The sequence below is a fragment of the Rhineura floridana genome, chromosome 4, assembly GCF_030035675.1.
Source record: "Rhineura floridana isolate rRhiFlo1 chromosome 4, rRhiFlo1.hap2, whole genome shotgun sequence".
NCBI lineage: Eukaryota > Metazoa > Chordata > Lepidosauria > Squamata > Rhineuridae > Rhineura > Rhineura floridana.
In genome coordinates this window covers 114,495,675-114,523,281 of record NC_084483.1, presented here as the reverse complement: position 1 = coordinate 114,523,281, position 27,607 = coordinate 114,495,675, and the positions used below count along the sequence as shown (strand labels likewise).

Below are 27,607 nucleotides of genomic sequence, written 5' to 3'. Positions count from 1 at the left end.
TCTGCTAGTAATACCTTCATTGAGCATGGCTCAGTGGCAACACCTCACTTGCGGAAGTCTCTCCTAGTACAGATCCAGTCGTCCCCCATGCTATTAACATTTGGATATCAACTTAAAAGAGATTTCTTTGGTGAGGATAGTTCTACTGGTTCGTTTTACTGTCCTGCTGACTGCTTTGGATTGTGGTAATTGTATCTTATGCAGATTAGCTCATTTTTAATGTATTACTTATATTATTTTATTGCTTTATTTTATGTGTGTTAGCCACTTTTCCCTTTGAGGAATATAATTAATTTTATATAATTAATTTAACATGAGGTTACAAGGGTAAATACTATCCTAACAGTGTGAAGCACTTTTCAAACATTGATTATACTTTATTTCTCTTTTTATTATATATTTTTCTTATAGTTTACTGTATACAGTTTGGATTACACAAATTCTACTCTCTTATTCTTTGCCAGTCAGTAAACAGTTAAAAAAAAAGACTGAAAGTATTTCATTAGTTAGCTCTACCCCCACTTTGCAACTTGTGTGGTTACAGTGGTTGAACTAATTAAATTCAGGGCATGTATGGTGTAGCTAAACTTTTTTGATCCGCCATAGCTACTGAATTATTGAACCTCAGGGGAGGGAGGAAGAGAATCAGCAACATGAAAGGAGTATTAGAAATATTTAACTCCCCGCATACATACTCCATAAACCAGTGCCTTATGAAGATCAGATAAATCACACTACAATCCTCTATATCAAAACCTTTGTCAAATCAAAACCCCAGGGTTTTTTTTAAAAAAAGAGCTCAAAGCTGAAACTTTTGCATTTACTTGCACAAGTTTAACAAGCCACAGACTTTCCTCATTCGTTATGCATTATGCTACAGAGGAAAAGGTAGCAGAGTCTACACATCAGCTCGTAACGCGGGGGGGGGGGAGGGGTTCAGTCAGCCAATATTTAAAATACAGGTATGAAAAATCACTGCTCGAAATTATACTCTTACCCCTGAATTTAAATCCCCTATGATTATATACAGACATAACACTGATAATCATATTTCAAAAGAGCGATTCGGTTGAGATGAAAGCGATCGTCCAAAGCAAGAACAAAAACAACAACACCTATTTGCATTGCTCTCAACATTTAAGTCTTCCGGCAAATGGAGATCTCAGCCTAAAGAACAGCCTGATTAAGCAAACTAACTAGGAGCAGGCCAGTAAAGCCGGAGCTTATAATGTAATGTTCATTTCATCCGATAAACTTTTACAACAGGTGCTATTCAAAGCGGGGAGGGGGGCAATTTAGGTCGTAAAAGGCTCAAGTAGCGCAGCTCAAGTAGCGCAGGCTCAATAAACCACACTGGACCCCCCCTCCGCCAGCAACCGACAGATTCCTTTGGTAATTTTGCCCCCAAACAGCTACTTGTTTACAGAGTCGCCTAGAATGACTTCAAGGAAATGTCAAATCCATCTACCTCACGGCCAAGGATGAACCACTGGCCAGCTTTCGAGCCCCCTGCCCGGCCCTGTCCGCTCCGCTTCAGTCCCCCCAAGCCAGCCACTCACCAGTATCCCCATGACATCCGTCCAGAGCCTGGAAAAACTCTCGGGCATGTTGTTGTCCGCCTGAGGCTCCACGCCCGCGGCTTGTTCCTCCTCCATAGCCACCTCAAGAAGCAAAACTCAAGGCACCACGGGCTCCCCACAGGACCGAGACTGGCGAAAGGAGACCTTGCCTCAAGCCCTCACGCCTCGCCAGCAGCTCAACCTCCGCTCGCAAGCCAGACCCCGCGCTCAGCTACTCCACCATGCCGCCACCGCTGCCTCCCCTGCAGCGCGACAGCTCCAGACGGCAGCAGCAAAAGAGACGACGAGTTCCCCTTCTGGCGGTCCTCCCAAGCTCAACTCTCGGCACATCCAGGAACAGCCATGCTCGCTCCGCACAAACTTTGCCTGCTTGGAGCGGTGAGCAACAGGGTGGCAAAACGAGGCTGGTCGTAACCACATCTCCCTCGCGAAGGGTTGGTTAGTTGAGGCGTGATCGCATCGTCGGGGAGGGAGGAATCCTTTCCGACAGGCAGAAAAACATCTGCCACAAAACGCAGCCTCTCGTTTAGGCTCCCCCTCCGCAAACCAGGCGCCCTGGCTTGGTTTTCAACTTGTAGGCATCTCTCTAATTCTCTGCCTCCCCACTTTTCCTCCAAAGTGGGCTCTCCCAGATCCACATGACTGCTCTCTCTGTCTCTTTCCAGAAAAAGCTTTTAGCAACAAAAGGTGCTCTGATGTCAGCCCCTTTGCATGGCAATGAGCCCCAGACAGGCGAACAAATGGCCTGTTGAAAGAGCAGCCTCGGTGAAGGTTCTTGCTGGCCGGCCCAAGTTTCCAGTCGCACTACAAAGATATTCAATTAACGCGATCCCCACTCAACAGGTTTAATGTTTAAGCCAACCCAGCCTCCCGCAAGGATTTCAGGAACGCCCACCTCTGTGTGTGTGTGTTTAACCTTTTCCAACTCTATAATATCCTTTTTGAGATGAGGCGACCAGAACTGTACACAGTATTCCAAATGCGGCCACCATAGATTTATACAACTGCATTATGATATCGGCTGTTTTATTTTCAATACCTTTCCTAATTATCCCTAGCATGGAATTTGGCAACCAGAACGATCAAGGGGATGGAGCGACTCCCTTACAAGGAAAGGTTGCAGCATTTGGGGCCTTTTAGTTAAGAGAAAAGGCGGGTCAGAGGAGACATGATAGACGCGTATAAAATTATGCATGGCATTGAGAAAGTGGATGGAGAAAAGTTTTTCTCCCTCATAATACTAGAACTCGTGGACATTCAAAGAAGCTGAATGTTGGAAGATTCAGGACAGACAAAAGGAAGTACTTCTTTACTCAGCGCATAGTTAAACTATGGAATTTGCTCCCACAAGATGCAATAATGGCCACCAGCTTGGATGGCTTTAAAAGAAGATTAGACAAATTCATGGAGGACAGGGCTATCAATGGCTACTAGCCATGATGGCTGTGCTGTGCCACCCTAGTCAGAGGCAGCATGCTTCTGAAAACCAGTTGCCGGAAGCCTCAGGAGGGGACAGTGTTCTTGCACTCGGGTCCTGCTTGATGGCTTCCCCCAGGTACCTGGCCGGCCACTATGAGAACAGGATGCTGGACTAGATGGGCCACTGGCCTGATCCAGCAGGCTCTTCTTATGTTCTTAAGGTTCTATTTAAGTCTGTCTGCCTTAATTTCTGCCCAGCTCTGTCAGACAAACAAACTCTAGAAAGTTGGGCTGAAAGCCCTACACTTTGTATGCCCACCCTGATGCTGGCTCGGTCTCTTCAGCACAGGCACATTCTGTGGCAGGGTCTCTCACGTTTCAGCATCCCAGCAGCAGACTAGCAAGATGACTTGCTAACTATTAGCATGAGTGTTTTTTGAACACAAGCCAGTGCAAAGATCCCCTTTGCTACCAAGTGAACATTCAACAGAGAGCTTCTGTCAATCACAACTTCCTGTATTTGACTGTATTATGATTACTACTATATCATCATTCACATGTAATACATGTGAACATGGGTCTCTTGCATTCCTACTAAAGGTGTATATAAAACATTTTAGGTACAATATATACTTACATTCACTCTAGCTTATACAGATGTTTTTACATATACATGATAGTGTTACTATGATCATACCAACTGGCTTTGACTCCCTAAGTACACCTGACTTCTATGTATTGGAAAGCATGTGTGCAAGGTGACCAGTGGATGTATACCCCAATGCAAATAGACTCTAATCACATATAATTGAAGCCTATATGTGGCTGTGTGCATAGGTCACTATGCAAATGTACAATGGACGTGCTAAGGGAGGAAATCAGTCAACATTATAATGATACACACATTACCCTAATGCAGGAATGTCTGCATAAGGCCTGTGAAGTGGCCCAAAGAAGAGCACACACACAGAGATATTCCCACAGATGTTCCCATCTCATCTGTGACATCTAGCTCTCACTATAATGGACTAACACCACCATCACATTATTGATGAAAGTTAAAGAGGAAAGCGCAAAAGCAGGACTACAGCTGAATGTCAGAAAGACTAAAGTAATGACAACAGAAGATTTGTGTAACTTTGAAGTTGACAATGAGGACATAGAACTTGTCAAGGATTATCAATACCTTGGCACAGTCATTAACCACAAGGGAGACAATAGCCCAGAAATCAGAAGGAGGCTAGGACTGGGGAGGACAGCTATGAGAGAACTAGAAAAGGTCCTCAAATGCAAAGATGTATCACTGAACACTAAAGTCAGGATCATTCAGACCATGGTATTCCCGATCTCTATGTATGGATGTGAAAGTTGGACAGTGAAAAAAGTGAATAAGAGAAAAATCAACTCATTTGAAATGTGGTGGAGGACAGCTTTGCGCATACCATGGACTGCGAAAAAGACAAATAACTGGGTGTTAGAACAAATTAAACCAGAACTGTCACTAGAAGCTAAAATGTTAAAACTGAGGTTATCCTACTTTGGACACATAATGAGAAGACATGATTCACTATAAAAGACAATAATGCTGGGAAAAACAGAAGGGAGTAGAAAAAGAGGAAGGCCAAACAAGAGATGGATTGATTCCATAAAGGAAGCCACAGACCTGAACTTACAAGATCTGAACAGGGTGGTTTATAACACATACTATTGGTAGTTGCTGATTCATAGAGTCGCCATAATTCGTAATCGACTTAAAGGCACATAACAACAACAAGGGCAGCTGGGAATGCAAAATGGTGGCATGGGGACTCACAACCTGATGATGCCAATCTGCATGTAGATAATATGTCCAGCGCAGCAACTACTTTTCATATACTTTCAGAAGTTTTATTCATTCCTTGGGAAGGGGAATTCTCCACCCTGAGTGCCTTGATTAGGATTCAACTAGGCTACGCATTACATACACTATATAGAGATATATACACTATGTCACTAATAGAGAAGATACAAATTATCATATTCCAATGTTAACAAGTGTGAATACAGTGGCCATTTAGCTTCAGTTCTTGTGTTCTGAAGTCATTTAAGATTTTCCCACCCTCAGCACATGGAAGATGTATCTTATTCATGAGAAGGTAGCGATATTCATGAACCTCAAGAAAACACAATACCTTAATCATGTGCATACCTGTTCTCAGGTGCTATTTGAAGCTACATCAAAGAACCTACCCTCTCTCCCATGATAAATTCATTTTTCTCTTAATGTGTATTTGCTTAATTATTTTTCCTTGGACAATAGCTTCCAACTCATTTTAATCTCTGTTTTTTATATTAAAAAAGTTATACAACAACCTATGACAAGGACAGGGGCTTTCTTGCCAGGATAAGTGATCATGTAAACAACAAACAGTGGTTATCTGCAATGAGTGGGTTTCTATAGTAAAATACAATACCCTCTGAAAATTATAACATTTTTTCATTTGCATACCCCCATTTCCTCCAAGTTGCTCAGGAAGACGTATAGAGGATTTCTGTGAATGACCCAACACAACCAGCAAACGTGGTGGCAGCTGAAGAGCCCCAAGATGCTTTGTTTGTACAGGCAAGGTTGGTAAACAAAGAGCCAATGACAAGGTTCAGGAGGAGGAAAAAAGAACACTATTGTTAACACAGTTTCTTTAAAAGAGAGGACGTTAGAAATGCCACAAGTGAAGCAAACTAGCCAGACACCTCAGTTCTAACCAGCCTATTAATATCACAGGAATATTTTATTCACTTCCCCCCCCCCTCTCCATTTCTGGAGGAGTAGCCATGTTAGTTTCTTGCAGCAAAAACAAATCAAAGAATCCTGTGGCACCTTAAAGCCTAACAACATTAATATGACATAAATCTTTGTGATTTCACACCCACTTTGTCAGATGCATGAAGTGAAATCCTTTTCTGATTTCTTAGGAAGGGGTATGTGTGTGATGGTTTATTATGCAAAATTTTAAAACAGTTGTTTATGGAAGTAGTGTCCTTTATAAATAAAACATCTCTCAGTCTGTTTAGGAGAAAGAAGTTAAATTGGTTTGAAATTATACTAGATTGAGGAACATAATGAGAAACTGTGGTATGGTCAGTCTCTCCTTCCTGTCTCAATTTCTACCTGACTTAAAATATCTGTATGTTTACTCAAAGCACTACCATTTGCATTTAAATTAAATGGTCATCAGCAGGCATTAACACTAACCGGAAAACTTAAGAATCAGAGAGTTTGCACTTTCCAAAGCTGCTGTTTCAGATATACAACAGACTTCACAGAATTACAATGAATAGCACTGAGTGTTCTTATACATGAGCAAAAGAACTGTCCCTTCCTTACTCTGGTCCTTCTGTTTCTGCTATGGCTCTTGACTTTTTTTACTCTGGATGGTCTTTAAAGGCAGCCATTCATATGTATCATGCAGAGAAAAGTCGCAATTTGTACATGAACGTGCTATTCATAAATGATATTATGCACATAAGAGAGGAAGCAACTGCATGGTGTAGAGTGACTTTTGTTGTTCACTAAGTCAGTACATACCAGAAAGCAAAATTTCTCCAATCCTCTCCAGGTGTTTTTTCTCTATGTCTCAATGTCACTACCACCACTTAAGGATTTCCTCCCTCTGACACTTAAAGCACAGTCCTATGCTCCTTTGGGGAATATATGAATATATAGGATTGCACCAAAGTAACCTTGCACTAGCCCCATGCCATTAGTCACCACCATGAAATGGTGCAGCTATGTGAAATGGCACTTGCACACAAAACTTAGGCAGCACAACTGTTCCTGTGCAACTGCAAGGCAATAAAGCTTTGCTGATCATGGCACTAACCAAGCAGTGGTCAGAAGAACCTATCGTGGGAGGGATGTGGAAGTGGCATATAAGTTAACATTGTATGAATATTGCTATGACTAGACCCCTCTTTGTGGCAGTTCAACACTGCACACAGAAAACATGAACGCAACTCAAAACTCAGTAATGCATTACATGACATACCATTACACAGTCTCCAGAGCCACACACACATACAAAAGTGCAACGACATGACAAACAGCACCGCATGACACCAAGTCTCCAGTGCACAAAAGCCTCCCGAGACAACATACAACCACTCCACCCTGCAGCCAAGCCTGGTAAACAAACTGGCTCCCAAATAACAGGAAGGGGGTCATCATAAAACAGGCCTCCTTGCCAGACAGTATTTAGCCCAGGCCTGCGGAAGCATGCTCAGTGGGGAAAACCTTTCTGTTTTTGGCAGGCTGACATAGTTGTAGTATGCTTACCAAAACATAGGGCAATCAGAAAGTTGAATATTTATATCAAGACCACAGCTATTAGGGGGGATAGCGAGCTACCCTTTCTAAAAATATATGCATCTTGCTTTCCCAAGATTGTTGTTTTGATTTCATTAATCTGCAGGTGGAGTCTAGCAGTTTATGGAGTTTACCTTAAAGTTCAGATTAACGTATTAATCCAAAGAATCCTTAATAAACTGTCTCCATTTAGGCATATATGCTGTGTGCACACAATGCTGATTTCTACATGTGAAAAAGGGGAAAGTACCATTTGCAGTTCACAAAAATTGCTGATGCTTATTTATATTTCACTGTAAGGAACAAGAAATCCAGATACATATTTCTATTCATAAATATGGTGAACGTTGCATCCCTGAATTATGCTGGGATCCCTTTAGCACACAAGAAATGTAGGGCCACACTTATTTATTAAATAGGATGTTTAACTGATATAATTAAATATTTTAGTATATATGACACACTTAAACTTGGAATACATATAATTATTTACATACAGCACAGCATGTTTTTCCACTTTATTTTTACAATAGCACTGCATTGGGGGGGGGGGGAGGAAACAGTGGTTGCCGTGTACTTTGCAAACAACCCACAAATGGACTTGCTATAATATATTTCACCTCCCACTGTTTTATCTTGTGCAAACTGAGATGCTCTTCATGTCCACTGGAGACTATTCTGCAGAACAGTCAGTGCCATTATTCCACAATTGTTTTTGGGGGGTTTTTTTAGTGTAAATTTTGCAAAGTGTAGCTGTATTTCACATATTCACAGAAACAGAAGCAAAAGAAAATGATTTCCTATAGGAAATGTCACTAAAATTGCAAAGTCAATCAAACATAAAGTGATTATCCGAACTATATCAACTGTCTTAACTGTAGGGGTAGGGAGGAAGGGAGAGGGGGAAGGGAAGGAGATTGGGTAGATGGGAACTGAGCAGAGAACTGGGCAGAGTTTCCTTTCCAAAAGAAAACATTGTGAACAGTATCATTGTTTTTCAGGGTTTCCCCCACCTTTTTATTCTACAGCAGTCTCCCACCCAAATTTAAACCAAAGCTGCCACTGGCCACATCCACACTAGACTTTTATTTCACTTTAGACAGTCTTTGGCTTCCCCCAAAGAATCCTGGGAAGTGTGGTTTGTGAAGGATGCTGAGAGTTGCTAGGTGAGGCCCTATTCTCCTCACAGATCTACAATCCCCAAAAGAGGGACTGACTGCTAAACCCCTCTGGCCACTGGACCTCTGTGAGAGGAATAGGAGGCTCCTAATAACTCTTAGCACCCCTCACAAACTACACTTCCCAGGATTCTTTGGGGGAAGCCATGACTGTCTAAAGTGAAATAAAGACCTGGTATGGGTGTGGCCACCTGATTAACCAAGCCAAAGAGCGGTGAGTCTGGCTTTTAGAACACTGACAGTTGGTTCTTACTGAGCATGCCCAACATTATAATACACTTCAATGTAAAATTTCTTAAATTAATTAAAAATCAGCCAGGCTTTTTTTTAACTTTAAAACTTCAGAAGATGGAAGCTCAGAGTATGGGACAAGGTCAGTAACAGGACTGCAGGTACTCTGTGAACATGGCTGATTTTTAATTAATTTGAACATATTAAGAGACCACTGACAGAAAAAAGTCCAACATGGGTCTGAGTTTTTTTCCTCATGTTTTACACTTTGAACTCTCAATTCTCTTTGACTGTTTTGTGTATCACCATGAAAATTTAGAGGGTTGTTAAGCAAGCGTTTCTGAGTTCAGGACTATAGGTTTTGTAAGGTTTTGTTTTGAAATGTGCTTATGGGAAGCAGCAGAATGGCATGGGGGTATTTTCAATTTAACATTGTGGAATGTGAAAAATCCATGCTGGCTATAGTATTCAGCCACTCTTGTTGCTGTATAGTTTACTGGGCAATAGCTTTATTCAGATAACACTCTCTGAAATAAATGGACTTAGTTGGATATCACCATCGATGAAACTTGTTCTTAAGCAAATCCATGAAATCAAATATCTTTCTGACCATAGGCACAATCCACTAGGAAGTAGTGGGATTACTAATGGGATTACTAATGGGATTACTAATGGGATTACTAATGGGAAACAGCCTTGGTCGCTCTGGTAGATGATTTGAGGAGGGCATTAGATAGGGGAGAATTCACCTTTCTTGTCCTCCTCGATCTCTCAGCGGCTTTTGATACTGTCGACCACAGTATCCTTCTGCTTCGCCTGGAGGGATTGGGAATTGGGGGCACTGTATTACAGTGGTTCCATTCCTTTCTCTCCGATAGGTACCAACAGGTAGCGTTGGGGGAGGAGGTATCAGACCCTTGGCCTCTCAATTGTGGTGTGCCACAGGGCTCTATCCTCTCTCCCATGCTATTTAACATCTATATGAAGCCGCTGGGGGCAATCATCAGGAGATTTGGGCTGCAGTGTCATCAATATGCGGATGACACTCAGCTCTATCTCTCGTTTAAATCTTCACCAGAGTTGGCTGTGGAGACCTTGTCCAAGTGCCTGGAATCCGTGAGTGGATGGATGGGAAGGAACAAGCTGAAGTTGGACCCTGATAAGACCAAGGTACTACTTGTGGGGGACAAGAGAAGGTTGGGCGACATTGACCTGAAGTTCAACGGGGTGAGTTTACCCCTAAAGGACCAGGTCCGCAGCCTTGGGGTTGTGCTTGATTCCAGGCTGTCCATGGAGGCTCAGATTTCGGCAGTGAGCCGGGCAGCCTGGTACCAACTACACCTCATACGAAGGCTGCAACCCTACCTTCCTGTTCACCAGCTCCCACTAGTGGTACACGCCCTGGTCACCTCTCGTTTGGACTACTGTAATGCGCTCTACGTGGGGATACCCTTGAAAACTGTCCGGAAATTACAACTGATACAAAATGCGGCGGCTCGACTACTTACGAATAGTCGCCGCCGAGATCACATCACACCAGTGTTGTTCGACCTACACTGGCTACCAGTTGTTTTCCGAGCCCAATTCAAGGTGTTGGTATTGACCTTTAAATCCCTACACGGTTCCAGCCCAGTTTATCTCACGGAGCGCCTTCAACGCCACCAATTATGCCGCCCGACAAGATCGGCCACACAGGGCCTTCTCTCAATCCCGCCAACAAAAACAGCCAGATTGGCGGGTACAAGAGAGAGGGCATTCTCAGTGGCGGCCCCCACTCTTTGGAACTCCCTCCCACAAGATCTCCGACACGCCTCTTCTTTAAATGTGTTTCGGAAAGCCTTAAAGACCTGGCTCTTTCAGCAGGCCTTCGAGACATCTGGGGAGGGTTAATTGTTATAACTGAAATGCCTCCTGCCCAGTTTTAATATTGTTGCTGCAGATGTGTTGTTTTTATATTGTATTACTGTATTTTATCAATTGTATTTTAACAATTTTGTAAGTCGCCTAGAGCGGCCATTGGCCAGATAGGCGACGAAGAAATTAAATTTATTATTATTATTATTATGTATAAATGAAGCATCTTATAGTCTTCCTTTCATTTCAGTGAGGCTCGTACAGAGGAATGTTTGATGACACAACTACACCAGCCATTGTATGAATTTAAAAACAACAACCAAAAAACAAATAGCAAGCATGGAAGACTGATCCATATCAGAACTCAGGATTGTGGTGGATGGCAGGTTTAACCCTTTGCCTACCACTGGTGCTCAATTAAATATCAGTCCACCTCACAGCACCTGCTATTTGTATTGGAAGAACAGCAACTATTGACTCAAATGGGAGCTTTCTTTTAAATGTAAATAGCTAGCTAGAGGACCAGTTTGATATCTACTATTTCCTTAAAAAAAACACTCAGACAATCACTAATTGCATGAATGACAGCACATCTAATTTGCCCATGGTTCTGAAAATGCTATTGTGGCACAAGCAAGTTTCTCTCAAGTAACTGCTTCAATAACAAGGGCCTCTTATCATTCGCTTCAGAAAAATATATTCTGGTTTACATCTTTTTGTAAGCTTGAATGTGGCATGTCAAGGGGGGGTGGATATCACCCCATTGTCATGGTCAGACCACTTCCTGGTGAAGTTTAGACATACAGCTCCGATCCTCCCCTGCAGGGATGGTGAACAGATTAGATGGTCCACCCCTGGAGACTAATGGAAACCACTGGATTCCTGAATGCCCTGCTGGAGTTCCCAGTAGATAGAACAGGTGGTCCTGTTGAAGCCTTTGTCATGCTGTGGAACAAGGTGCATTGGGCTCTTAACATGGTTGCCCCTGAGCGCACTCGGCGGTACTGTGGAGCCCAATTTGCACCTTGGCACACCAGTGAGCTAAGGGCAATGAAACAGGCTGGATGACGGCTAGAGCACAAGTGGCAAAAGACATGCTATGAGGCTGAATGGGCACGAGTAAAACATCATAACTGTGCCTTCTGTGTGGCAGTGAGGGTGGCAAAGGAAGCCCACTTCTCTGCCGCCCTAGGCTCCTACTGGGACGAAGGGCGGGATATAAATCTAATAAGTGAAATAAATAATCAAATCCTCAAGTAGCCATCCAGTGAAGCTTTTCCATATTGTCAGGAGTCTGTTGACATCAACTCCAGGAACTGGAGTTTTAGACCCTTCGGTGGCCAACTGTGAATTGTTTGCAAGTGGCTTTGAGGGTAAAGTTGTTCACCTCCATACCAGTGATGCCCCATGTACATCTAGTGTAGTCCCCAGTGAGGTCTCCAGTGCAACGTCCGCTGCAAATTCTTGGGATCGGTTTCAGTTGATGCAGCCCGATGACGTGAACAAGGTGCTTGTGATGATGAGGCCAGCAACATGTCCTCTCAACCCCTGCCCTTCTCGGCTTATTAAAGTTGCTGAGGGGGTTTGACTGAGTGGATCCAGGGTGTGGTCAACACATCATTACAGGAGGGAGTGGTTCCAGATGCCCTGGTTTTATTATTGTTGAGATTTTTGATGTTTTAATGTATTTGTATGTTTTTATTTTGTACGTCGCCCAGAGTGGCTGGACAGCCAGCCAGATGGGCGACTAATAAATTTAATAAATAAAATAAATAAATAAATGAAAGAGGCATTGATCCAACCGCTCCTGAATAGCCCCCCCTCTTGACCCATTGGTTTGCGATAATTACTGCCTGGTTGCAAATACCCTCTTTTTAGGGAAGGCGATCGAGAGTGTTGTGGCACAGCAATGGAAAGTACTCTTGGATGAAACGGATTATCTTGACCCATCCCAGTCTGGGTTCAGGCCTGGTTATGGGACTGAATTGCCCTTGGTCACCCGGATGGATGACCTTTATCAGGAGAAGGACAGGGGAGTGTGACCCTGTTATTCTTAGTTGGTCCCTTGGCAGCTTTTGATACCATTGACCATGGTATCCTTCTGGGCCAACTTGGTGAGATGGATATTGGAGGAACTGTTTTACATTGGTTCTGATCCTATCTCTAGGGTCTTTCGTCCCCCTGGCAGTTGTGCTGTTGGGTACTACAGGGAAGCATGTTGTCCCCCATGCTGTTTAACATTTATATGAAGCCCTTGGAAGTGGTCATCAGGAGATCTGGGGCGAGGTATCAGAGGTATGCTGATGATACCCAGCTGTATTTCTCTGTAACATCTGAATCGGGAGAGGCCGTGCAAACCCTGGACCACTGCTTGGACTTGGTGGTGGGCTGGATGAGGATCAGTAAACTGAGTCTGAATCCTAGCAAGACAGAAATGGTGTGGATGGTGGTTCCCAAGTTCAGATAATTGGTCAGTTGCCTGTTTTGGATGGGGTCGTACTCCCTCTGAAAGAATAGGTCCATAGTCTGGGGATGCTCCTCAACCCATCTTTGTCGTTAAGAGGCCCAGGTGACCTCAGTGGCTAGGAGTGCCTTTTACTAGCTTCAGCTGATAAGACAGCTGTGGCTGTTTCTGGATCAGGATAGACTGATCACTGTTGTCCATACACTGGTAAACTCCAAGCTGGATTGTTGTAATGTGCTCTATCTGGGGCTGCCCTTGAAGTTGGTCCAGAAGCTGCAGCTGGTGCAAAATGCAGTGGCAAGACTGCTCACTGGCGCAGGGTATCGCCAATATGTCACCCCGCTCCTGAAAGAATTGCACCGGCTACCCATTAGCTACTGGGCTAAGTTCAAGGTTCTCGTTTTGGTGTACTAAGCCCTATACAGCTGGGGATCAGGATACCTGAAAGATCATCTTACCCCTTATATACCCAGTTGATCACTATGCTCAGGAGGTCCGTTCCGCACAACATAGGAAGTGGACTTTTACTGTAGTGGCACCTACCCTTTAGAATTCCCTCCCCTTAAATATTAGGCAGGCGCCATCTCTGTTATCTTTTCAGCGCCTACTGAAAACCTTCTTTCAACAAGCCTTTTAAGTAGAGACCTTATCCTAGTCTGCGTTGAAATTGCTTAAGATGTTTTTAAAGCTTTTTTTATAAAGATATTTTTTAAGATGTTTTGTTTTAATATGTTTTTAAAGGTGTTTCGTTTTAATATACTTTAATGTCTGTTTTTATGATGTTTTATAGTGGTGTTTTTGTTTGCCGCCCTTGCCTCCTACCGAGAGGAAGGGCAGGATATATATTTAATAAATAATAACAATAATAATAATGCAGAACCAGATGGTGGACTTTATTCTTTCCTTTGTTGGCATGAATTTTTATTTGCACAATCCCCATTATTCTCAAGGTATTCATCTTGATATAATTCATCATCAGGCCCCTGATGAATCAGGCCCCTAACAAATCCTGAAGATATGCCAGTTCAAATTAATTTTACAGATCAGAAAAGATCTCAAATATATAGTGGCTTTATGACATTTTTTAAAAAATTAAAATTTAAGCATGAGTCTGTGGGCATCCCCTTCAAACTAAATGACTGTCTAAACAAGAATTATTTACCTCATAACATATAATAGTAATTCATTAATTTCATAAGCAGAATGGCTATTGACTAGTAAAAGGCTGAATTTTCCCATTTTACAAAGTATGGCTACTGCTTGGTAAGCTTGCCTCCACTGACAGCAGCTGAGTTTACATGTCCAAAAAACTATTGTGATCTAGCTGTTATCTTGATCAATGTAACATATATACAGAGAGAGCGAGAGAGATGCGCCTTGCAAACAGAGAGAGATGCGCCTTGCAAACAAATGAAAGCAGCCTGGTTGCCAGCTGCGCAGCATTGCAGTTCCCTCCACCACACTATCACTGCCAGATTCCTTCCTCCTAGTCTGCTCATGTCTGCTCCTTCTCACTGATACCCTCTTTTCCCGGCTGGAAAGATAGACTTGGGAAATCCTCTGCTTCCTTTCTTAGCTCTGAAACTGGGACAAGCAGCTTCAATACTGCTCTCCCCAGGCTAGGAAAGAAAGGCCTTGTCTCAAACCAAAGAGAATGTTACTGGACTGAAAAGAACATATTCCATGCTTTAAAGAGCAACTTGTGCCCTGATTAAGAGTGTAAATGATTGCTTTGCAGTATTTATTCTTATTTTTTACATTTATATCCCAACAAGCTTTTCTCCAGCAAGCTCAAGGTGGCATAACATAGTTCTCCACATTTTATCATCACAACAACCTTGTGAGGTAGGTGAGATTGTGCCAGGCATGACTGGGCCTTTGGGCATCAAGCATGCCCTGGGCCTGCAGTACTGTAGCCCAACTCTCCCCACAGAGGCAGCATGGGGCTAATAAGCCCGCCCATGTGCCCCACCAACCTTTCATGTCATGTGAATAATGTGCAATTGTAGCGTATATGCCTGCCATCAACCCAGATGGCAGTGAGGGCATCAGACCCTTAGGGAAGCCCCTGCCGCCATTTCGGGTGATGGCAGGCGTGTGCACACAGCATTCACACTGATGGGAGCAGTAGGAGGGGCATGCATGAGGGGTTATTAAGCCCACACTGCCTGTATTGAGGGGGTGCTTGGGAGCTCCCTCTCTGCAATCTGTGGCAGGGTCAGTTGTAGGACCTGACACTGCCGCGGATCACTGAACAGGAGTGCCGCCTTCCCATCCTAAGGAGTCCCCCTTCAGGTGCCCCTCCTGGCCTCAGGGGCCCTCAGCCAAGGCCCAACCTGGCTGCCCTCTAGTGCCAGCCCTGGATTGTGACTTGCCCAAGGTGAGCTTCAGAGTTGAGTGGGATTTGCAGTTTCCCAGGACCTAGTCTAATGCTTTATCCAGTTCACCACACTGGGTCTCTTTGCAATATTTATCTTTTGCTTTCCCTTTGGGAAGTAGGCCATTATTACTCTCATTTCACATGTTGGGGTCTGAGGGTGAAAGTGACTTGTTCAAGCCAAGCAATATATCTTGTGCAGAAGAAGGAATTGACCTTAGTTCTACCATGAAGTAGTCCAACAGTCTATTCCATGGATTCTCACTGATATTTGTATTTAGGATGGGATCTACATGGTTGCACAAGTTGCCTTTGGGGAAAAAAGCATTCAAATAATATATATCATTAAACATAATGAAGAAAGATTATTTTATCGGTTCTGTTAGAGATGCAGGCATTATTTACAAATACACTAAGCATGCCATATTATACTATGTAACTCATATCAGAGGGTGATCTAAAAAGCCTTCAACACAAAGGAACAAAAATGAGAAACATGAAATCCATCTGCGGAAAACAGCTACCAAGAATTGTTCATTGTGCATGCAGTGATAGATGTACATATTTATAATACGCTCCCTTTCTGTTTCACAAGGAACAAAAGTCAACTCCTACCCAAAAGTGCTCTTGAAACCTATGCTCACAATCCTTAAATCTACAGATCGGAAAGAGAAGGTGGGCCAGATGTAAATGCACAGAGGCAAAAAGCAGTCATCTCACAGTATTTAGCCAACTCTAAACATAAACTCCTAGCATTGTATTAATCTTTCTGAGTCAGGAGGAAAAGGAAAAGATCATATCCTTTGTCCTGAACACAGATGTTCTCAACAATAGCCTCATGTCCTGTGGACTTCTGATAATATATTACTAATGCAGCAACAACACTTAAAAGCCTATTTCATTAGTACATAAAATCTTTCTAACCAAAAATCAAACCTGAGAGGTTTGATAAGAACACAAGAGCCTGCTAGCTCAGGCCCAGAGCCTATTTAGCCCAGCCTCCTGTTCTCACAGTGGCCAACAAGACCTTAATCCTGATGTCATAATCCTGATTATATTTTCTCCTGTCATGTTTTCCCAAGTCTCAGTAGGCTACACCACTTTTCTAACTAGGGATTTTTTTCTTACCCTTCTTACCTTCCAAGCTTGTTGTTTCATTCAAAAAACAACTTTAACAATGATTTTATAATCTATAAAGTATAAAGCTGTACTTGTAGCAGCAAAGAACCTCTCTCACACATATTTTGCACTTGTGTCCCCCATTGACTTTCCAGGTTAATGTGTATAGGGCTGAAACCTAAATGGCCCAGACTGTACAGATAAATCTGCATTAGTCTGGACAAGAAACAGTCAAAACAAATTTATAATTATTGGACTACTTCAATTTATCTATTTGTCTTAAATTCCACTTCACTGAGCACTGAAGATTTACGGGTTACAATCAACACATTTGCCGTATTATAGCCTATTTTAATAACTCAACATGCAGCAATAAGATCAATAGACATTAGTTCAATATTTCTAATCTACTTGTCTGCCAGTTACATCTGTTTCTGGATTAGGATTAATCACCTGAAACTTTGTTTCCCTTTCTGGCTCATTTAATGTGAAGAAGAAATAAAAGGTCCTCTTTCTAAGGACAAATGTAGATTGTTTGCTATTAACAAAATACAATAAGGCTGTGAGCACACTAGTCATCTACAGCAAAGCATTTCCATTGATCACACCTGGACAGAGAACAGGTTGATCTGCCGATCAGTTGCGAAATCTCTTTCAAGCAAATAAAAAAAAAAGTCAAGATGATCCCACCAGGTTTTACAGTAAAAAGGGTAGGGTTTGACTAGCATCAAGTGCCCCCGTTGTTTGGAAGAGAGAGGTGGAGACGCACTGCAACCGGCAGAAAAGTAAGTGTATCTCTACCTTAAGTCTGAATACATATTCCCAAGGAAACTAGTATTCTCCTATTGCAAAAGTTTGTCAAGAATATAAATACTCTGTTTCTTTTTGTAGCCATCAGAAAAAATAGCAGAAACCATTTCAATTTTAGTTTAATTAATTGCAATACACGAGGCCTTTTATTGCCATACCCTTTGCTGGATCAGTTTTTTTTCCCAACCAAGTGTACAATTTAATCAAAATACTTGTGATCAGAGCTTGGAAAGTTACTTTTTTGAACTACATCTCCCATCAGCCCTATCCAGTGGCCGTGCTGGGTGGGGCTGATGGGAGTTGTAGTTCAAAAAAGTAACTTTTCCAAGCTCTGCTTGTGATCATTATCAAATTCTTGACATGTATATTGTGTTGGGAGCTGGTTTAACCCAGGCTTCTTCTAGTGATTTCTATCACTTTTATGACTTCACTTGTGGTGTGCAATCCAATGAATAGCACTGCAATCCTAACCCCTGATCTTGCTGCTTGAGAGGGTTAGGAGGTACCACACAGTCTTGTCTGCTGGCCTCCACCAGGATGCCACCCACATGGCCATGGAAGGCACTATGGACTGAATGGGCAGTATTCAACTAACTTTTTGAACTAGTGCAAAGATTAGCACTAGTGCAAGGGGGTTTCTCCCTCTCCCCATATACACCCTGTGCTGTCCTCAAATCTGTGCTGAGGCATTGGCAGAACCCCAGAATAGATTTAGGGGGCATGCAGGGGAGGAGAGGGGGAGATCATTCCGTCACACAGAACCCTACACTGACAGAACCCTAGCCATAGCACTACACTGAATACAACCCAATGTTATCACCAGCGGTGTTACTGCCAGCAGTAGCCAGCAGAAAGTGTTACAGAGCTAGGGTGGAACATGGCCAGCTGTGGATCTGCTGGATCCTCTGCTAAATCCTTAAGTGGACCATTCCCGGCGAGCACCTCATATAGGCACCTCAGTTGCACCAGCCTGGAGGTGGCACAGCAAAATATGACAGAAAAACTACCCTCTATCTTGAGCCAGTAGGGCTTTGGATGTGACAGTTGATCCGGTAGTCTGCTGCTCCAGGAAACAGTTATTGCTCTGCCCAACAATGAAAAAGTTAGGAACAATCCATAAACAGTGTATCTGTCTGCCTACCTTTCTATGACAATATGGTAATATTGTACCATAACCCACATGAACAAACAGTATCGTTCCTTTGATCTTCAGGAAGGAGAAGGAAGACTCCTTTCCTCATGTCCAGACCACCGCCATGACCCCAGAAGAGAGCATTTTTATTATCACAAATCAAAGCATGCACACACCCAGGTTTCATGTCCTGAAATACTGAAGGAAGGGATTTAGAATGGAGAGTAGTTTAGAAAAACAGCTGCTTCCATATAGGACAGCTCAGCTGGAAAGTAAATGTACCTGTCAAACAGTAATTAAAGTGAGGTGAGGCGTTATATCACTAACTGTGGATTTTCAGAACTAACCAATCAACTGCAATGTATTTAAGAGAGAGGGAAAGAAAGAAAGGCAAGTGAATACAGGCTTAAGCACCACTCAGAATGTATCTCCAAGCTATTCTCTCAATATTTTCAGGAGTTAGTGAAGAGAAGTATTATTATTATGAGCAGGGGGAAATTTTCTCTCCAAGACCGGTCAAATGCATCAATTATGAAACAAAAGCTTTTCAAAGACTATAAACTAGTTGTGTTAAGAGGCATTTTTAGGAAAGTTTTTTAAAAGACCTTTGACTTTCAAGTGTTGATTGTTGCTATGGTTATCCCCCCCCCCCAAAAAAAACATACAACACTTTGAATCTGTGGCACAGACTGGCTCAATAATAAAATTTAATTAAAGATGGCAGTTTCTGCCTCATTTAGAATCCATTATATAGCAATGATATGCTCAGTAGAAAATAATTTGATGTCTTGTTATTCAAAAGTTATTGGCATATTCTTTCAGCATTTAGTCATGCACTAATTTTTATTTAATTGGAAATGTGATGTACAGCCAATCCCCACATACGGCTAAAGAGATCTATGTATGTAAGAAAGCTTCCAAATGCATATCATTTGCTGGATCAGGCACTACAGGCAGAATCCTGCTGCCAACACACCCAAACTAGCTTCAATGGCAAGCCCCCTTTGCGGCTGGTTAGGGAAGGAAGGCCAGGCCTTCAGCTTCAAGGGCGCCTACATACACTGCACCAATCCCTGAGAGGTGAGGCTTGACATGGGGCTACTTAAGCCTACCCCATTTCTCCTTCAGCTTCTTTGGTTTCTCTGCACGCACCCTCCCACCCTGTATTCAGTACAGGCATTTGCTGGTCGTCTTCTGGGACTGAGTAGGAATTTTGTGCCCATCACTTCATTAGGCTGCCTAGCTATTTTTTCACCTACTCTGTATGATTTGATGGCGAGTATACTTAGCAAGTGGCAGCCATTAAATCAGTTATTCAGCTGCATTGGCAGGTAGCTATGGGAAAATATCAGGTAGTTAAGGTTTGATGAGTACCCTTAGGCACCTTTATGGGTGAAGGGTATATTCCCAAGACTTTCCTTTCAGGGCTGTGGAACCTGCTGGTCAGGTAAAGAGGCCAACCTATAACATCTGCCTGGAATTAGGCAGGTCAAGAGGGAATGAAGCATTAAAGCCTCCATACTCACCTCTATACTCACCTGAAAGGCTCAGGGAAAAGGGTAGATGAATCACCCATGGCATGAGTGGTTCACCCAGAGTTTGTTATGAGTTGTTAGTATCCCATACCATGGTTCCCTACTACCCATCCATTGTTGCTGATATTTGTAGCCCAATATACCCAACCGTTGTGTTTTACTTCCTTACTTCCTTGTGTGGTTGAAAATCTAGTGCACATGCAAATGCCAAGGTTATCTGCATTCATAATTGCATTCAGTGGGATGTGTATTCAAATGGGCACTTTCACCCACATTCTGGTCCAGTAAGTCATGTGCTTTTTCAAATACAACAAGAGTTAGATTGGGGCTATTTATTTCTTAAACTAAGATACTATGCTTATATTATGTTATTCTTTACATTAATAATACAGAAAATAAATAAAAACACTACAATTTCTCCCCTTAAAATCCCACTCCAAAATAGATCATGGATAAAATTAATGGTGCCATGTTATTGATATTTACTCAGAAATAAATTTTCCTCTGTTTAATAGGGCCACCTCCTTAGCAAGTGCTTTGGATTGGATCCCAAATATGTCATAGCAAGCAAAAAACAATAAGCTATTACACTTACTCAGGAGTAGGGAGCAAATCTCATTTAATTCAGTGGGATTAATTGCATAGGATGCCTTAATTGACACTGCAGTTCCATCAGTTTAGTCCCAAGAAAATTCAAGGAGCCTAAAACTGCAATCCTAATCATACATACATGAAAATAAGCCCCACTGAATTGAATAAGAATTACACATGGTTAGGATTACACTGTAAACTGGTTCAAAACATACAAAAATGTTAGCTGAATTATGCTACATTATTTTACTGCTGTAAAGCTATAAAGGAAGAAATGAGAATAACTATATTTTTTAAATTAGAAGTTCTGGTTATAAGCCGGATGTTTTTCCTGGAATGGTTTCTCCTGTTTGCGAGACCTCCTAACCAATGTAGGAAAAATGCTTGTATTTGAATTATAGCAGTTCCAAAATAGTCTGTAAATATTTGACATTCTGTAAATGTAAATGTATTGCCTTCAAGTCGATTCCGACTTAAGGCGACCCCATGAATAGGGTTTTCATGAAGCTGAGAGGCAGTGACTGGCCCAAGGTCACCCAGCGTGCTTCATGGCTGCGTGTGGATTCGAACCCTGGTCTCCCAGGTCATAGTCCAACACCTTAACCACTACACCACCATTCTGAGAACATTGGGAATGTTGGGATATGCAGATGTTTATTTGCCTTCATTTAGAACTGACTGCCAAATTAATTAATGTTCTGATTTTTTAAATGCTGTAAATTCAAACTGATGAAACAAATATGTATGCAAGATGCATTATCTGTTTGACACTCAGCAACACAGAACTGGTTGAAAAGAATCGATCTCTACACAAGAATTTATTTATTACGTTCCTTGATATCTTATCAATATCTATTTGAAGTGGAACCTGAAAAAAAATGCTAACCTGGGTTCTTTTGGAGGAAGGGCAGGATATAAACTGAAATGATATAAACCACATAAATAACACTTTTATACTTCTGGAAACCCTGGGGGTTCCCATGAGAATATTGATGACTGCCCTCTTGTTTCTGTGGTCCTGTTTTGGCAACAATCCTGTCAGCACTCAATAGCTCAGTTTGATATTAAGAGGAAGAGTGCTTGCACCTCAGAATTTACTACACCGCTGTATTACTCAGATTCACAGAGGATAAGGCTATAAATGGCTACTAGTCATGATGGATATGTATTATGTCCAGTATCAGATGCAGTATACCTCTCTGAATACCAATTACTGGGGAGCATGAGTAGGAGAATGCTATCGTACTCATGTCCTGGCTTGTGCTCTTTCCAAAGGCATATGGTTGGCCACTGTGATAATAGAACATACTAAACTAGACAGAACTTTGGTCTGATCCAGTAGGGCTCTTCTTCTGTCCTTAAGTCACCAGGACGACAAAACCTCAATTTTACATATAATTTCAATTTAGCAATAGTGTATCTTCTGTACAAATCATTACAGATTAGAATGTGTCTGTAATTAATATTGCAGAATATGACAAACTATGAAGCATTTTTGTGTAGTACAAGGAGGAAAACAACGTTGGAATCATAGAGGGAGAGTGTGTCTATGTGCCTGAATATATGTGCAATGCCGTGATTCTTCTAGCTCCCTTAGAAATACACCAACAGGTCACATTACTAGACTGTCAGTGTATAGACAAGATGGTCGGCAAATCTGGCTGTATGTAATTGATAAGATTGTGGATGACAGTTGCCAGAGGGGCAGCCTGAAGCTAAAGGAAGACAAAATCTCACACACAGTATATTTCAGCAGAGAAGGATCCACTCAATGGCAGCTGCCATGAGGCAAAGATTTTTTACTAGCTCACATATACTCTGCAATTAAAATGTATTCATACTTGCTATATTGCCACTCCTTTGTGTGTCTCGGCTTGATCCCAGTTTCGCTGGTTTGGAGTTAAAATCTCTTTAGGTTATAAAAGCAAGTCTCTAACTTCAGTTGTTGCCATTTATGTAGTTTTTAGGACATCTTTGTGAGTCATATCGAAGTCACAATGTATGCTTTAAAAGACATGACAAGGAACCAATGATCAAGTTTGCTCACTTTCTCCACATATGTATTATATATCTTCCTATCTATAATTTTGTAAGCTTCCAACAGTCATGCTGCAGTTTGCTTCACCAGAGACAGGTGGAGCCGCAAACTGCAGCATGATCGAGCTGCGCTGGGCTCAAGGATGAATGGGGGTAGGTGGGAAGGAAGGAAGTCTGCCAGACAAGAAGGAGAGGAGAGCTGCAGAGTGAGCTAGTAAGTGAGCAGGCAATGGGAAGGGACAGCAGGCAACAGCCTGGGTGATCCGCTGAGCTGCTTAATGGAGGTCTCAGTGTCACTACTGCAAGGCCTCCCTTTCCTTCAGGTCCAGGCGGAGGGGAAGGTGACACCGACCTGAGAGCAGTACAGTGAGTGGAACAGCAGCAGACATCGGTCTGAGGGACCCATGGAGCCGCTCCATGGGAGGCCTTTCCGTTGCTGCTGCAAAGCCTCTCTTTCCTCCTGGCCATGGAGGGTGGAGGAAGAAGGGTGTGCGAGACAAGGTGGGGTGGGGGAAGGTGCCTTGGCAGACTGGGAGAAGGGTTGGTGCCCAAAGCACACAGGGATGGAGCCTTTAGTACTTACATTTTTTTCAAGATGTTTCAAAAAGTGCCTAACAACAGAGGAGATTCAGCTCTGTGCAGTCAGGTTTGAGCATTGATTTTCAAAAAGTATATTTACAAGTTCTGGGTCCCCAAAAGGAATGTCAAGCCACGAAGACAAAAATGAAGGAATTCAAAATCATGATCGCATACTCCATGACAACGTCCCATTATGATCAAGCAAACACACTGCTATAGATTTCCAGAGCGTCAGCTGTGTAAGTCTGTTCCCACAAAACAACAAGTCTTATAGCAACTTAAAGGTTAACACATTTATTATGGCTGAAGCTTTTGTAGACAAGAGTCCACATCATCAGATGCAAGAAGTGTTATCCCTAGTTGGCAGGTATACAATGCCACCCATGTGCCACATTCATATGAGGATGCATATAGAGGTGGTTTTGGTGGCAGCTCCACAGTTTTGCAACATTCTCCCTATGGAGATCTACCCTAATGATTTGAGGTGGGACAGGCAATACATTTAAATCAAAGTTCCTCTTACGGTGGCTGGGATTTGAAATAAACCCACAGATACATATAGATGGGTTGAACTTTTGACCACTTTTGTTAACATTAAGCAAAAACCTGCAGATGAAAGACTTAGGCTGCAGTCCAATGCATGTTTACTCAGAAGTAAGCTTCATTGGGTTCAGTGGTACTTACTCCCAGGTAAGTATGTACTGGACTGCAGCCTTAGTGTAGGAACTAACTATAGGGATTAGGCAATGGCTGCAGCTATTAGGGTGGACAGCTCCTGCCAGGGCAAAGGCAAGGACAAGCAATTCAGCCGACCCTTTCCCCAAGACACACCATAAAGGTAAACTGGGAGGCCTACCTGCATCATTCCCTATAAGGCATCATAGCTCCAGGCAGATGAAACAAGTTGGCCCCAAATGCACACCATATCTTGCTCCCAGGTCCCATAGTCCTGAGCTATAGGCCTCAGGAGCCACCCATTACCCTCAAAGGTGCCTAAGGAGTTCGCCTAGCTGACCTTACCAATTTCCCTTCCTGTACCTTCCTGCCAAAGTGACTAAATTAAACTATTTAAACACAGCATGTGTCCTACTCCATTAAAATCAGACTCAGAATCACTTATCTGCTTTTCTCTGTGAAATTTAACACTACAGTAGTTCTTAGATCAGCTTACAGATAACACAGGCCTCTGTGACATTACTAGGCATGGCTACTCAAGTGAAGATGCCACAGCAACCTGACACATTCCCTGGGATCACTTAAACCGGGGTTGAGGTGGGCTCACTACTTGCGCAGAAACCATGTCTCAGACCAGGACTAGGCAAGCTCTTTCACATGGAGGGAGCAATTAAAATCTGCTCATGCCAGCGCAACCGCCAAAAGGCCCTTGGTGAAGATACATCGCCCAGTTCTTTCCCAGAGCCTTCCTCCAGGCTCACCACTTGTTCCTCCCTCTCTGGAGGTAGAGCCAGGGGCAGCTCAGGGGAACTGATGGACTCTGGAGCATGGTGAGAGGAGGCTCACCAGCCAGCCTTGTCTCTTCAACAGCCACCAGCAGCTCAGGAGTGGGGCTGTTGCTGGCCAAACTATTGAAGTTTTCTCGTTTCAGCTGCCTCCCTCTGCAGCCCACTAGGGCTCTCCCCAGGATCTCAGGCTTCCTCCTTTTCTTACCCACTTTGCCAGGAATTGTCTATGGGCCCCATGACAGCACCCACACTAGCATTACCAGCCCAGCAGCCACAGAGTGGAGTAGGCAAACCCCCCACAAATGCAGCCAATAGTAGGTAGGCCAAGAATTCCTACTTGACCCAGAAGCAACCAAATTCATTACACTATGACAAAGGGTGGGTGAGTGCCACCAATCAGAGGAGGAGGATGGATGTGCAGCACGTGCTTATATAAGCACAGCCACCCTACCCCCTTCTGATGTTGTCACACACGACAAGATAGCTCAGGGTCAACCCCATACTGGGATTGGGAGTGCAAAGCAGGAAATATAGCAAGATGTGCAGCTCTGCATGTAATGAATACTTTAGTAACATACACACCTTTTAAAACACATAATTTTTATGTGGTCAGGTAAATGCATGCTTGGCACTATGTAGCCAAACATCTTTGGCTTTGCCTTGGATTCAAATCTAGAATCTTAAAAAGGATTACAAATAATGAATAATCATCACATTTCAAATTAGCATTACTAATTAGTATATTTTGCTTGCCTGCTGCTAAGTTGCAGAAACTGACCAATGTCAAGAAATTCCTAAAATCCTCACACTTTAAAAAAAGTCTTTGTAGAAATAAATATATTTAAGTGACAGGTGTTTTGTGTGATATGAATAAAAAACAGTGATGAAAACAAGATATGTTCTTAGCATAGAAGTTTTCTTGTCTCTTGCAAGCTAGTTCATAGGATATTTCTGTCAAGTAAAAAAACCAGTTACTTTAATTCCAATGCTCATAAAATTTCAGACATGGGGAATCTCATGTTAAGACCCTATCAAATAGATGCTCCATTAAGATGACATCCCATCTGCTCAGCAAATGTCCAAATCCTCCACGGCACCTGCTTAGGGTGGAGAAACAGCAAATACTTTGCTACAGGTCTGGGTATTTCTATAATACAAAGCAACTCTTGTCCTAGCTCTTATCACAGCAGCAGTCTTCAGAAAGTTTTGGAATTTTCCTACTATAGAGTTTAGTGAGTGAAGTGACTTTAAATAGCCTCCTATGATTACTGATGTAGTGCTAATATTAAAAGGCCTTTAGGGGTTTTAAAAATTAATACCTTAACTGATTTTAGAAGAAAAAGCTTAATTCTCAAAAGTTTGCTGGTGCGTTTTTTTAATGCATGGGTTAGGTCAAATGAGTATAGTGGCCACAGAAGCATTCCTGCTCTCCCAGTCAATTTTTCTGGAAATGTTTGGTTACTCCTTATCAGTTAAAAAGCACGCTGTTGTTATAAGTGCCTTCAAATCAACTATGACTTATGGCGACCCTATGGATCAGCGACCTCCAAGAGCATCTGTCATGAGCCACCCTTTTCAGATCTTGTACGTTCAGGTCTGTGGCTTCCTTTATGGAATCAATCCATCTCTTGTTTGGCCTTCCTCTTTTTCTACTCCCTTCTGTTTTTCCCAGCATTATTGTCTTCTCTAGTGAATCATGTTCTTCACATTATGTGTCCAAAGTATGATAACCTCAGTTTCATCATTTTAGCTTCTAGTGATAGTTCTGGTTTAATCTGTTGTAACACCCAATTATTTGTCTTTTTTCGCAGTGGCCCTTGGGTCTCTTTCCTCTTTTAGGAACAAAGGAATCTGCCTTATACCGACTCAGGCCATTTGGTACCACCCAGCTCAGTACTGGTGACATGGACTAGCATTGGCTCTCCAGGATTCCAGGCAAGAGGCTTTTTTGCAGATTTGGGATTTTGGACTTCTGCACGCAAACCATGTGCCCTACCATTGAGCTATATCCCCGTTTGAAAAAAGGTATCCTTTAAAATTGTTTTCAATTCACTAATGAATGCAGAGCACACCTAGGGCAGCTCCACACCATTCATTTAACGCACCTTCAACACACATTTGAAGCATATGCATCCCACCACGGAATCATGGGGATTGTAATTTGTTATGGGTGATGGGAACTCTGTGAGAGGAAAACTACATTTCCAGGATTCTTTGGGGGAAGTCATGAACTTTAATTGCAAGTTGGATGTGCTTTAAATGTATGATGTGGATCTACACAAACTTGGCTGCATGTAAATCATTTTAATTAATTTTTTAAAATAAAATCAGCTACTGATGACCATGAGCTCACCATCTCTCAGCCTAATCTGCTCCTCACAGTAAAAACCGCAGAGGGGGACCATGACCACCTCAAGGAAGAAGGGCACACTTAAAATGTAGAAGAATTAATAATGTATAATCATAATGTGAAATCAGATACTTATCAGGACATAGTATGAAGAAATATTTATATAAGCATGACTGTCAAAGATGCTTATTGCACTATAAAATATATTTATAGTGCAATTCTATGCATGTTTACTCAGAGGCAAGTCCCAATGTATTCAATGGGTCTTACTCAAATGGAGAAGAGTGCACAGGACTACAATCTGAAGTGATAAGGAACTTCACTTACCCAACCCAAAATTCAGAATCATACCATTTTAAGCTGTTTTGCAACTGTTTTATATGTGTTTTATGTTTATTGGATTTTAAATGGATTTAGTTCTTGTTGTGAGCTGCCTTGGTTTCCAACCCTACCTCACAAGATTGTTGGAAAGACTCCATATACACACACAGTGGAGATATAAGAATACATACACCCCATATGTTTATTGTCAAAACCAGTTGGTCA

General features: G+C 42.4%; 1 protein-coding gene and 1 long non-coding RNA gene across 5 annotated transcripts in view; one reads left to right on the top strand and one right to left on the bottom strand.

Moving 5' to 3' along the window:
* Window positions 1-27,607, bottom strand: part of SASH1 (SAM and SH3 domain containing 1) — a 259,309-nt gene that overhangs the window by 222,992 nt on the left and 8,710 nt on the right. Inside the window, exon 1 of one of the 3 annotated variants that reach the window (XM_061624067.1) lies at window positions 1,560-2,386. The exons of 1 other annotated variant lie outside the window; for it this stretch is intronic. In XM_061624067.1, coding sequence (XP_061480051.1) covers window positions 1,560-1,655 — 96 coding nt within the window. In that variant the 5' untranslated portion in view covers window positions 1,656-2,386. Of the gene's footprint in view, window positions 1-1,559; window positions 2,387-27,607 lie in introns of those variants that run through there. One more of the 3 variants, XM_061624070.1, reaches the window with a different exon arrangement.
* Window positions 46-26,592, top strand: LOC133383417 (uncharacterized). 2 transcript variants are annotated; one of them, XR_009762285.1, is made up of 3 exons: window positions 46-130; window positions 5,504-5,606; window positions 26,523-26,592. It is a non-coding gene; the product is annotated as an uncharacterized LOC133383417 (long non-coding RNA). The 2 variants fall into 2 exon arrangements; XR_009762286.1 differs by lacking the exon at window positions 26,523-26,592 and adding an exon at window positions 10,855-10,921.